The 12,477-nt window shown below is 46.7% G+C and overlaps 1 protein-coding gene across 5 annotated transcripts in view; it reads left to right on the top strand.

Moving 5' to 3' along the window:
- Positions 1–89: 89 nt before the first annotated feature.
- The window catches only part of LOC140419236 (cobalamin binding intrinsic factor-like), an 81,271-nt gene continuing 68,883 nt past the window's right edge, over positions 90–12,477 (top strand). The window contains exons 1-2 of one of the 5 annotated variants that reach the window (XM_072503065.1): positions 90–376; positions 4,786–4,902. Coding sequence is in view for 2 of the 5 variants with exons in the window: in XM_072503078.1 (XP_072359179.1) it covers positions 5,736–5,738 (3 nt within the window). In the remaining 3 variants the exon portion in view is untranslated. Of the gene's footprint in view, positions 694–4,785; positions 4,903–5,659; positions 5,762–12,477 lie in introns of those variants that run through there. The other 4 variants (XM_072503058.1, XM_072503078.1, XM_072503050.1 and 1 more) reach the window with 4 other exon arrangements.

Below are 12,477 nucleotides of genomic sequence, written 5' to 3'. Positions count from 1 at the left end.
GCACCAATCATTGGAGACGGGGCGGATTCCACGGCAGCCGTGCATGCGCATACGCTCTACCCCCCCCCCCCCCCCCCCCCCCCGGGAGACAGGCGTAGGAGGGCGGGTCAATCTAATTCAGGAGCCTCAGATCTTAACCACTTGGAGAAATGTTTCATTTCTGTGCTAATTATTTTAACTCTTTGACATAATCCACTTGCGAGAGTAAATATATAAATATCATGGAACCATAGAATTCCTACTGTGCAGAACGAGATCATTTGGTCCATCAGGTCTGCACTGACCTCTGGAAGAGCACCCTATCCAGACCCACTCCCTCGTCGACAAAGAAGAAACTTAGCTCAGGAATAAAGCAGTAAAAAGATGATTTCTTAATGTATGTCAATAATACCATTGCAAATAAGGATGCAAAATATATGTTATATGCAGGGAAGTACTGGCAAATGAGAGGAGAAGTTTCAGGATTTGAAAGAGATGTGGTGGGTGAAAAATTCCTTTTGTGTTTTGAGACAAGAGGAGAGGAGCCAGAGAGTTAAAAGCGCGAGAGAGGAGCCAGAGATTTAAAAGTGTGGGCGAGGAGCAGGAGATTTAAAAGCGCGGGAGAGGAGCCAGAGATTTAAAAGCGGGAGAGGAGCCGGAGATTTAAAAGCGCGGAAGAGCCACCTCTAATCTAAGGGGTTGAGTGAATATCAGGTAAGCTCTTTCTTTCTTTTTCGTGTTTTTTCCACAATTTATTTAGAGGGGATGGCAGGGAAGGCAGTGCAATGTTCCTCCTGCAGAATGTCCCTGCTGATTTCACATGTGGGAAGTGCACCCATCTCCAGCTCCTCAAAGACCGCATTAGGGAACTGGAGCTGGATGAACTTCGGATCATTCGGGAGGCAGAGGTGGTCATAGATAGAAGCTTCAAGGACGTAGTTACTCCGAAGAATGAAGATAGATGGGTGACGGTGAGAGGAGCTGGGAGGAAGCAGTCAGTACAGGGATCCCCTGTGGTTGTTCCCCTTAGTAACAAGTATACTGCTTTGGATTGGTGGGGGGGGGAACTTACCAGGGGTAAGCCATGGAGTACAGGTCCCTGGGCACAGAGTCTGTCCCTGTTGCTCAGAAGGGAAGGGGGGAGAGGAGTAGAGCATTAGTCATTGGTGATTCCATAGTTAGGGGGACAGATAGGAGATTCTGTGGGAATGACAGAGACTCGCGGTTGGTGTGTTGCCTCCCAGGTGCCAGGGTCCATTATGTCTCGGATCGTGTTTTCGGGATCCTTACGGGGGAGGGGGAGCAGCCCCAAGTCGTGGTCCACTTAGGCACCAACAACATAGGTAGGAAAAGGGATGGGGATGTAGGGCAGGTATTCAGGGAGCTAGGGTGGAATCTTAGTGCTAGAACAGAGTTATTATCTCTGGGTTGTTACCCGTGCCACGTGCTAGTGAGACGAGGAAACGGGAGAGAGAGGAGTTGAACACCTGGCTACAGGGATGATGCAGGAGGGAGGGATTCAGATACCTGGATATTTGGGGCTCATTCTGGGGTAGGTGGGACCTCTACAAACGGGATGGTCTATACCTGAACCAGAAGGGTACCAATATCCTGGGGGGGAAATTTGCTAATGCTATTCGGGAGGGTTGAAACTAATTCAGCAAGGGGATGGGAACCTGAATTGTAGCTCCAATGTACAGGAGGTTGAGAGTAGTGAGGTTTCAAGTTCGCAGGAGTATACTGGCAGGCAGGAAGGTGGTTTGAAGTGTGTCTACTTCAATGCCAGGAGCATCCGGAATAAGGTGGGTGAACTTGCAGCATGGGTTGTTACCTGTGACTTTGATGTGGCCATTTCGGAGACATGGATAGAGCAGGGACAGGAATGGTTGTTGCAGGTTCCGGGGTTTAGATGTTTCAGTAAGCTCAGGGAAGGTGGTAAAACGGGGAGGTGTGGCATTATTAGTCAAGGACAGTATTACGGTGGCAGAAAGGATGTTTGATGAGGGCTCATCTACTGAGGTAGTATGGGCTGAGGTTAGAAACAGGAAAGGAGAGGTCACCCTGTTGGGAGTTTTCTATAGGCTTCTGAAAAATTCCAGAGATGTAGAGGAAAGGGTTGTAAAGATGATTCTGGATAGGAGCGAAAGTAACAGGGTAGTTGTTATGGGGGACTTTAACTTTCCAAATATTGACTGGAAACGCTATAGTTCGAGTACTTTAGATGGGACAGTTTTTGTCCAATGTGTGCAGGAGGGTTTCCTGACACAGTATGTAGCTAGGCCAACAAGAGGCGAGGCAACATTGCATTTGGGACTGGGTAATGAACCAGGCCAGCTGTTAGATTCGGAGGTAGGTGAGTACTTTGGTGATAATGACCACAATTTGGTTACGTTTACTTTAGCGATGGAAAGGGATAGGTACATATCGCAGGGCAAGAGTTATAGCTGGGGGAAAGGCAATTATGATGCGATTAGGCAAGACTTACGATGCATAGGATGGGGAAGGAAACTGCAGGGGATGGGCACAATTGAAATGTGGAGCTTGTTCAAGGAACAGCTACTGCGTGTCCTTGATAAGTATGCACCTGTCAGGCAGGGAGGAAGTGGTCGAGCGAGAGAACTGTGGTTTACTAAAGTAGTTGAATCACTTGTCAAGAGGAAGAAGGAGGCTTATGTAAAGATGAGCCGTGAAGGTTCAGTTAGGGCGCTTGAGAGTTACACGTTCGCCAGGAAGGACCTAAAGAGAGAGCTAAGAAGAGCCAGGAGGGGACATGAGAAGTCCTTGGCAGGTAGGATCAAGGAAAACCCTAAAGCTTTCCATAGGTATGTCAGGAATAAAAGAATGACTAGGGTAAGAGTAGGGCCAGTCAAGGACAGTAGTGGGAAGTTATGCGTGGAGTCCGAGGAGATAGGAGAGACGCTAAATAAATATTTTTCGTCAGTAGTCGCACAGGAAAAAGACAAAGTTGTCGAGGAGAATACTGAGGTACAGGCTACTAGACTAGACGGGATTGAGGTTCATAAGGAGGAGGTGTTAGCAATTCTGGAAAGTGTGAAAATAGATAAGTCACCTGGGCCAGATGGGATTTATCCTAGGATTCTCTGGGAAGCTAGGGAGGAGATTGCAGAGCCTTTGCCTTATGTCGTCATTATCTACAGGAATATTGGCAGAAGACTGGAGGATAGCAAATGTTGGCCCCTTGTTCAAGAAGGGGAGTAGAGACAACCCCGGTAACTATAGACCAGTGAGCCTTACTTCTGTTGTGGGCAAAGTCTTGGAAAGGATTATAAGAGATAGGATTTATAATCATCTAGAAAGGAATAATTTGATTAGGGATAGTCAACACGGTTTTGTGAAGGGTTTGCCTCACAAACCTTATTGAGTTCTTTGAGAAGGTGACCAAACAGGTGGACAAAGGTAAAGCAGTTGATGTGGTGTATATGGATTTCAGTAAAGCGTTTGATAAGGTTCCCCACGGTAGGATATTGCAGACAATATGGAGGCATGGGATTGAGGGTGATTTAGCGGTTTGGATCAGAAATTGGCTAGCTGTAAGAAGACAGAGGGTGGTGGTTGATGGGAAATGTTCAGCCTGGAGTTCAGTTACTAGTGGTATACCACAAGAATCTGTTTTGGGGCCACTGCTGTTTGTTATTTTTATAAATGACCTGGAGGAGGGCGCAGACGGATGGGTGAGTAAAGTTGCGGATGACACTACAGTCGGTGGAGTTGTGGACAGTGCGGAAGGATGTTGCAGGTTACAGAGGGACATAGATAAGCTGCAGAGCTGGGCTGAGAAGTGGCAAATGGAGTTTAATGCAGAAAAGTGTGAGGTGATTCATTTTGGAAGGAGTAACAGGAATACAGAGTACTGGGCGAATGGTAAGATTCTTGGTAGTGTGGATGAGCAGAGAGATCTCGGTGTTCATGTACATAGATCCCTGAAAGTTGGCACCCAGGTTGATAGGGTTGTTAAGAAGGCGTACGGTGTGTTAGCATTTATTGGTAGAGGGATTGAGTTTTGGAGCCATGAGGTCATGTTGCAGCTGTACAAAACTCTGGTGCGGCAGCATTTGGAGTATTGCGTGCAGTTCTGGTCGCCGCATTATAGGAAGGATGTGGACGCATTGGAAAGGGTGCAGAGGACCTATACCAGGATGTTGCCAGATCTTATGAGGAAAGGCTAAGGGACTTGAGGCTGTTTTCGTTAGAGAGAAGAAGGTTAAGAGGTGACTTAATAGCGGCATACAAGATGATCAGAGGATTGGATAGGGTGGACAGTGAGAGCCTTTTTCCTCGGATGGTGATGTCTAGCACGAGGGGACATAGCTTTAAATTGAGGGGAGATAGATATAGGACAGATGTCAGAGGTAGGTTCTTTACTCAGAGAGTAGTAAGGGCGTGGAATGCCCTGTCTGCAACAGTAGTGGACTCACCAACATTAGGGGCATTTAAATGGTCATTGGATAAACATATGGATGATAATGGAATAGTGTAGATGGGTTTTAGATTGGTTTCACAGGTCGACGCAACATCGAGGGTCGAAGAGCCTGTACTGTGCTGTAATGTTCTATTGTTCACCCCAGAGTCAGTTATTAACTTACAGCTGAATAGAAATTAAAAAACTAAGCTACTGTACCTGACCTGTGACAGCATATTAAAAACATGCTAAACGCCCATGAAGCTATCAGCATTCTGGAGTAGCATCTCCCAGGAATATCCAGTGCTGAGTAAAATAAGCATTTTGTTGTTATTGCCCTTCACGATGACCTACATGTATGAGGTTGGATTTTCTGTTTTTACAAGGATGAAGATGGCACAAAAGTACTGCTGAAGCCTGCATCTGATATGCGCATTGCCCTCCTGTGAACCTGATTGGCGTGAGATTGTGAGGACCAAGCAGGCTCCCCTTTTAGAATAAAGGTAAACAAATGTGGCGTGCGTCACGTAGGTTGGCTGACGTGGGTCGCGCAGGTCGGCTTGCGTGGCTCGGAAAGGTCAGCCGGTGTGGGTGTCGATGGTCAGCTGGTTGGCAAAAGTGGGTCCCGGGAAAAAAAGTTTGAAAAACACTGGTTTAACTTACCTTCTTGACCTCTTGAATTTTTATGCAACCTTTCTACATTACGAAAGTTCTTCACGCCTTGATCGTCTTCATGAATCTTTTCTGCACTCTTTCTAATGTCCCTATACCCTTCCTAAAGTATGGCATCTCGAGGTGATGCAGTACCCCAGTTAAGGATGAATCAGAGTTTGATAAAGGTTAATCATTCCTGCCTTTTGTACTCTATGTCCCTCATAGTAAAGCCCAAGATCCTGTATGCTTCATTTCCTGCTCCTTCAACCTGCTCTGCCACCTTCAATGATTTATGCCTATAAACACGCAGGTCCCTCTGTTCTGCACCTTTAGAGTTGTTTCCAGCAGATTCATCTTTAATTCCAGCACCTTTCGAACAGTCCTGGAGGATCGGTGTCTCTTGTATTGCAATCAGGAAATATTGGAAGGATTCAGTAGGTTTAACAGCATCTGTAGCAAGAGTAATATTTCAACTTGATGGTTCTCCAGCTGTTTTATATTGATACAGTTCAACAGGAACAACCCGAGGGAAATTCTGATTCAAGCTGAGGTATTTGCACATTTAGAAACCGGGAAGACTGGTTTCCACAGTGAAGCAAATAAACTTAGTCCAGCCTCCGAGTCACAGTGAGGAAGTACCTGCTGAGACAAGGAGCAGCGAAAGCCTGTTGGATTCACTTTAATGGTGTGTATGACAATTTGACAAAAGTAAGTGACTTGTGAGAAAAACATAGAACATAGAACAGTACAGCACAGAACAGGCCCTGCGGCCCTCGATGTTGTGCCGAACTTCGAATGACAATTTGGTTACAATCTGATGGTCTTATTGCCAAGACAAGGAGCTGAGAGAACTTTGGATTTGGATTTGTTTTATTGTCACTTATACTGAGTTACAGTGAAAAGTTTTTTTCTGCGTACAGTCCAGACAGATCATTCCATACGTGAGACATACGATAGATACACAATGTAAATACATAGACATATACATCGGGTGACGCATCCGGGGTGCAGTACTACTCAGTAGAGAAGATGTGTGAAGAGATCAAGTCAGTACATAAGAGGGTCATTTAAGAGTCTGGTAACAGCGGGGAAGAAGCTGTTTTTGAACCTGTTAGTGCGTGTTCTCAGACTTTTGTATCTCTTGCCCGGTGGAAGATGTTGGAAGAGTGAATAACCCGGGTGGGAGGGGTCATTAATTATGCTGCCCGCTTTCCCTTTTAAAAAAAAATTAGGGAACCCAATTATATCTTTTCCAATTCAGGCGGAATTTAGCGTGGCCAATCCACCTAACCTGCACATCTTTGGGTTGTGGGGGTGAAACCCACACAGACATGGGGAGAATGTGCAAACTCCACATGGACAGTGACCCAGGGCTGGGATCTGCCCGCTTTCCCAAGGCAGCAAGAGGTGTAGACAGAGTCAATGGATGGATTGGATTGGATTTGTTTATTGTCTGTGTACCGAGGTACAGTGAAAAGTATTTTTCTGCGAGCAGCTCAAACAGATCATTAAGTACATGAAAATAAAATAAAATAAAAAGAAAATACATAATAGGACAACAATATAAATGCATAGAGACTGACATTGGGTGAAGCATCCAGGAGTGTAATATTAATCAGTCCATAAGAGGGTCGGTTAGGAGTCTGGTAATAGCGGGGAAGAAGCTGTTTTTGAATCTGTTTGTGCGTGTTCTCAGACTTTTGTATCTCCTGCCCAATGAGAAGTTGGAAGAGTGAGTAAGCCGGGTGGGAGGGGTCTTTGATTGTGCTGCCCAGGTTTTGTGTGATGGACTGGGCTGTGTTCATGACTCTCTGTAGTTTCTTATGGTCTTGGCCGAGCAGTTGCCATACCAGGCTGTGATGCAGCCAGATAGGATGCTTTCTATGGTGCATCTGTAAAAGTTGGTAAGAGTTAATGTGGACATGCCAAATTTCCTTAGTTTCCTGGGGAAGTGTAGGTGCTGTTGTGCTTTCTTGGTGATAGCGCGACGTGGGTGGACCAGGACAGATTTTTGGAGATGTGTACCCCTAGGAATTTGAAACTACTAACCATCTCCACCTCGGCACCATTGATGCAAACAGGGGTGTGTACAGTACTTTATTTTCTGAAGTCAATGAGCAGCTCCTTAGTTTTGCTGATTTTGAGAAAGAGATTGTTGTCATTCCACCATTCCGCTAGGTTCTCTATCTCCCTCCTGTGCTCTGACCCATCGTTGTTTGTGATCCAACCCACTACGGTCATGTCATCAGCAAACTTGTAGATGGAGTTGGAGCCAAATTTTGCCACACTGTTGTGTGTGTATAGGGAGTATAGTAACTCTGAGAGGACTGGCAGTCTTACAGTCAACTGGTCAGGAATGAGACACAAGAGAGAAGGTGACGTTCCTTCGAAGGATAGAGGTAGAGATTATGGGAGAGAAATGGGGAGAGAGAGAGGAAAAGATTGCGGGAGATCAGAGGGAGACGAGAAAGAGGACAAATCAAGAGAGAGCCAGAGGAAGAAAGGCGAGAGCCAGGGGCAAGAGGGAGTGGAGAGCATAGGTAGAGGGAATGTGAGAGATCGGCTAATGAGAGGAAGAAATAGAAAACAGAGCAGTAGAGAGAGGGCTGGATTCTCCATCCAGTGATCCCGGAATCGGGAAACAGAATCGGGCGGATGATTGCACGTCAGCTGAAAATTGAGGCTGGCGCCGGGTTCCCGTCAGAATGCCATGCTCCGATGACTTGCAGCGGCTTGAATGCATTCCATGCCGTAAACCGGTGTGGGCATGTAAATTGTACAGTAAACGTTGACATATCATTAACAGGCCTGATCCGGCAATTACCGTGCCCCCGCAATACTCCGCCTCCGCCAGGAGGAATTACCGACGGCAAGGTTCACTTGTGGGATTTAAAATCGGGAAACGGGGACTGTGGCTGCTGAGGGAGAGAGGGGAGTACGCTAAGTGTCCACCATCGCTATAGTGTGCTGACAGTTGTCTGCTGGCCTGGGGACTTCTGCTAGGGCCAGGGGGCAGTAGAGCAGGGGTGGCCGGGAGGTGGGATTGTGGTGGACAGGCACGGACCACCATTGCTGCAGCCTGCAAGGCAGCCATGCGGCTGCACATGCCGCTGACTGCTCACTGTGAACTTAGCGTCACAGGTCATATGGGTGCTTCCCCAGGCCACCCCCCTAGGTACTCTCTGGCTCCAGCCAACCTATCAACGGGTTGGGTGCACTCCAGCATATCGAGGGCCAACTTTTTGTCTGAAATGAGTGTGTGTGGGGTGTGCAGTGCCTAGATGCAGCTCCTGCTTGTCAGGCTCTCGAGTGCCAATCTCCACCCCAGCGAATCACGCGCCAGCATTTGTTGGAATTGCACTAGTTCCACATGGTGCCTGTGCTAACACATTAGGATGTCCTGAAACACTCCAGGACCAGAGCCACTTTCGGGGCTGTGGAACTCATGCAATTCAGCCCCGGTATCAACACTTAGTCTCTGAACCGGAGAATCTTGCCCAGAGAATATTGAGAAAGCGATCAGAGAGAGGACACTGGACTGTGATGTAAAATGATAGAGAGGGGAGAGACACGTGATAGAGAGGGGAAGACAGAGGCGGAAGAGGGAGAGACAGAGTTGGGGGGGGGGGCAGAGAGGCAGTGAGAGTAGAAAGGCGGGGGGGGAATAAAAAGGCAGATGTGAGGAATAGAGAGGTAAAGGGGGAAACAAAGAAGCAAATGGGGGGGGGGGAGTAGAGAAGCAGAGCGTGGTGCAGTGAAGGATCAGAGGGAGCAAAGGAAACTATGATGATACGAGGCGTGAGTTGGCTATGATCAATTGGGAAATGTTATTTAAATGGAAGACTGTAGATAGGCAACGGCAAACATTCAAGGAGTGCATGGGGGAACTGAAGCAATTGTTTATTTCTGTCTGGCACAAAAGTAAAATGGGAAAAGTGTCCAACTCATGGCCTAAAGGGAAATTAGGGATAGTATTTGATCCAAGAACAAAGCATTCAAATTGGCCAAGAAACACAACAGGTCTGAGGATTGAGAGCAGTTTAGAATTGAGCAAAGAAGGACCAAGGGATTGATTAATAATGAAAATGAAAATGAAATGAAAATCGCTCATTGTCACAAGTAGGCTTCAATTAATTTACCTAGTCGCCACATTCGGGCGCCTGTTCGGGGGGGCTGGTACGGGAATTGAACCGTGCTGCTGGCCTGCCTTGGTCTGCTTTAAAAGCCAGCTATTTAGCCCAGTGTGCTAATCCAGCCCCTTGGGGAAACAAAGTACGAGATTAAGCTTGCAGGGAACATAAAAACTGTAAATGCTTCTATCGGTATGTGAAAAGAAAAAGATTGGTGAAGACAATGTAGGTCCCTTACAGTCAGAAAGATGGGAATGTATAATAGGGGACAAAGAAATGGCTTAGCAACTAAATACATACTTTGGTTCGGTCTTCACAAAAGACACAAATAAGATACCAGAAATGTTGGGAACGCAGCGTTTAGTGAGAGGGAAGAACTGAAGGAGATCAATATTAGAAGAGAAATGGTGTTGGGGAAATTGATGGGATTGATGGCTGAAAAATCCCGAGGGCCTGATAATCTAATCCCAGTGTATTTAAGGCAGTGGCTCTAGAAATAGTGGATGCAGAGCGGCACGGTGGCACAGTGGTTAGCACTGCTGCCTCACAGCGCTGCGGACCCAGGTTCAATCCCTGCCCCGGGTCACTGTTCGTATGAAGTTTGCACATTCTCCCCATGTCTGTGTGGGTCTCACCCCACAATCCAAAGATGTGCAGGGTAGGTCGTTTGGCCACGCTAAAATTGCCCCTTAATTGGAAAAATTCAAGAAAAATAGTGGATGCATTGGTGGTCATCTTCCAGGATTCTACAGACTATGGAACAGTTCCTGCAGACTGGAGGGCAGCTAATGTCACTCCACTATTTCAAAATGGATGTAGAGAGAAATCAGGGAATTATAGACTGGTAAGCCTGACGTCAGTAGTGGGGAAAATTCTGGATTTCATCATCAAAGATTTTATAGCAGAGCACTTAGAAAACAATGGCCGCGTCGGACAGTCAGCATGGATTTATGAAGAGGAAATCATGCTTGACAAATCTACTGGAATTCTTCGAGGATGTAACTGGTACAGTTGATGAGGGGCAGCCAGTGGATATGGTGTATTTGGACTTTCAGATGGCTTTTGACAAAAGTCCCTCATAAGAGATTAGTGTGCAAAATTAAAGCGCATGGGATTAGGGGTAGTGTTAGTGTATTGAAATGGATAGAAAACTGGTTGGCAGACAGGAAACAAAGAGTAGGAATGAATAGGTCTTTTTCAAATTGGCAGGCAGTGACTAGTGGGTTACCGCAGGAATCAATGCTAGGACCCCAGTTATTCACAATATTGGATTGGATTTGATTTGTTTATTGTCACTAGTACCGAGGTAAATGAAAAGTATTTTTCTGAGAGGAGCTTGTGTGATGGACTGGCTGTGTTCACGGCCCTCTGAAGTTTCTTTGAAATATATATTAATGATTTAGATGAGGGAAGAAAATGTAATATCTCCAAATTTGCAGATAACACAAAGTTGGAAGGGAGGGTGAGCTTTGAGGAGGATGCAGAGATGCTTCAGAGTGATTTGGACAAGTTGAGTGAGTGGGCAAATGAATGGCAGATGCAGCATAATTTGGATAAATGCAAGGTTATCCACTTGGTAGGAAAAGTGAAAAGGCGACTATTATCTGAATGGCCACAAATCAGGAGAGGGGAATGTGCAACGAGACCTGGGTGTCCTCGATCACCAGTCACTGGGTAAGCATGCAGGTACGGCAGGCGGTAAAGAAGGCAAATGGTATGCTGGCCTTCAATGTGAGAGGATTCGAGTACAGAAGTAGGGATGTCTTGCTGCAGTTATACAGGGCCTTGGTGAGGCCACACCTGGAATATTGTGTGCAGTTTTGGTCTCCTTATCTGAGGAAGTATGTTCTTGTTCAAGAGGGAGTGCAGCAAAGGGTTACCAGACTGATTTCTGGGATGGCAGGACTGACGAATGAGGAGAGATTTAATCCTTTAGGATTGTATTCGCTGGAGTTCAGAAGAATGAGGGGGATTAGATATAGCACTTGGGGTGACGGGGATCAAAGGATATGGGGGGAAAGCAGGATAAGCTGCGGGGCAGCACGGTAGCCTTGTGGATAGCACAATTGCTTCACAGCTCCAGGGTCCCAGGTTCGATTCCGGCTTGGGTCACTGTCTGTGCGGAGTCTGCACATCCCCGTGTGTGCGTGGGTTTCCTCCGGGTGCTCCGGTTTCCTCCCACGGTCCAAAGATGTGCAGGTTAGGTGGATTGGCCATGATAAATTGCCCTTAGTGTCCAAAATTGCCCTTAGTGTTGGGTTGGGTTATGGGGATAGGGTGGAGGTGTTGACTTTGGGTAGGGTGCTCTTTCCAAGAGCCGGTGCAGACTCGATGGGCCGAATGGCCTCCTTCTGCACTGTAAATTCTATGATAAGGATATTGAGTTGGATGGTCAGCCATGATAATAATGGATGATGGAGCAGGCTCGAAGGGCTGAATGGCCTCCTCCTGCTCCTATTTTCTATGTTTCGATAAGGATGGAGGGCGCAGGTGAGGGGGGAGGGCGCAGGTGAGGGCCGAGGGTGCAGGTGAGGGCCAAGGGCGCAAGTGAGGACAGAGAGGGAAAATTTAAAAGAGAAAGAGTTAGGGATAGAGAGATGGATGGGGAGAGAAAGGCAACATTAATTGAGTAGAATGTTGTAACATGCACAGATCTTACGGGGTAGGGATGATCTACTACCCCCTGGAACTTGCAGAACATGAGCTCCCCTGATAAGGGGGTGGGGGACTTTAACACGGTTCATGTGTCTTTGTATAAATAGAGTCGGAGAGTCAGGCACCGACTAGAGAAGACCCAGTAGGAAACTACTGAAACTGCATATAATAATTAATGTGTTCAATAAAGTAAGTTTTGTTTTTTTCTGTACAACTAGATGTGGTCGCTTTGTTTGCCCCTTACAAAACAGATAATGAAAAAGACAGAAGGAAAGAATGAGAATACATGGGAGAGAGGGATGGATCATGGGAGAGAGCGAGAAGGCCAGAAACAGTGAGAGGGAGGCAGGAGAGAGATAGATAGCAAGCAAGGACCTGAGAAAGAGAGAGGCAAAGAAAGGGAGAGCTGGAGCAAAAAAGAAAGAGAAAAGACACAGATGGGAAAAGGCAGGAGAGAGGAAGAGAGAGGGGAATAAGGAGCAAGTGGGAGAAGGAGATGGAAGGAAAGGGAGTTACAGAGAGGCAAGGGAAGGAGATTAAAGGAGGGAAAGAGGGAGATCGAGGGAGAGCCAGGAGAAATGGGAACAGAGGAGCAAAAGAAAAGAGAGAGAAATGGGGGGGGAGAGAAAGAGTCAGAAT

The sequence above is a fragment of the Scyliorhinus torazame genome, chromosome 1 (genome assembly GCF_047496885.1).
Source record: "Scyliorhinus torazame isolate Kashiwa2021f chromosome 1, sScyTor2.1, whole genome shotgun sequence".
NCBI classification, from domain to species: domain Eukaryota; kingdom Metazoa; phylum Chordata; class Chondrichthyes; order Carcharhiniformes; family Scyliorhinidae; genus Scyliorhinus; species Scyliorhinus torazame.
This window is presented reverse-complemented; position numbering and strand designations above follow the sequence as displayed.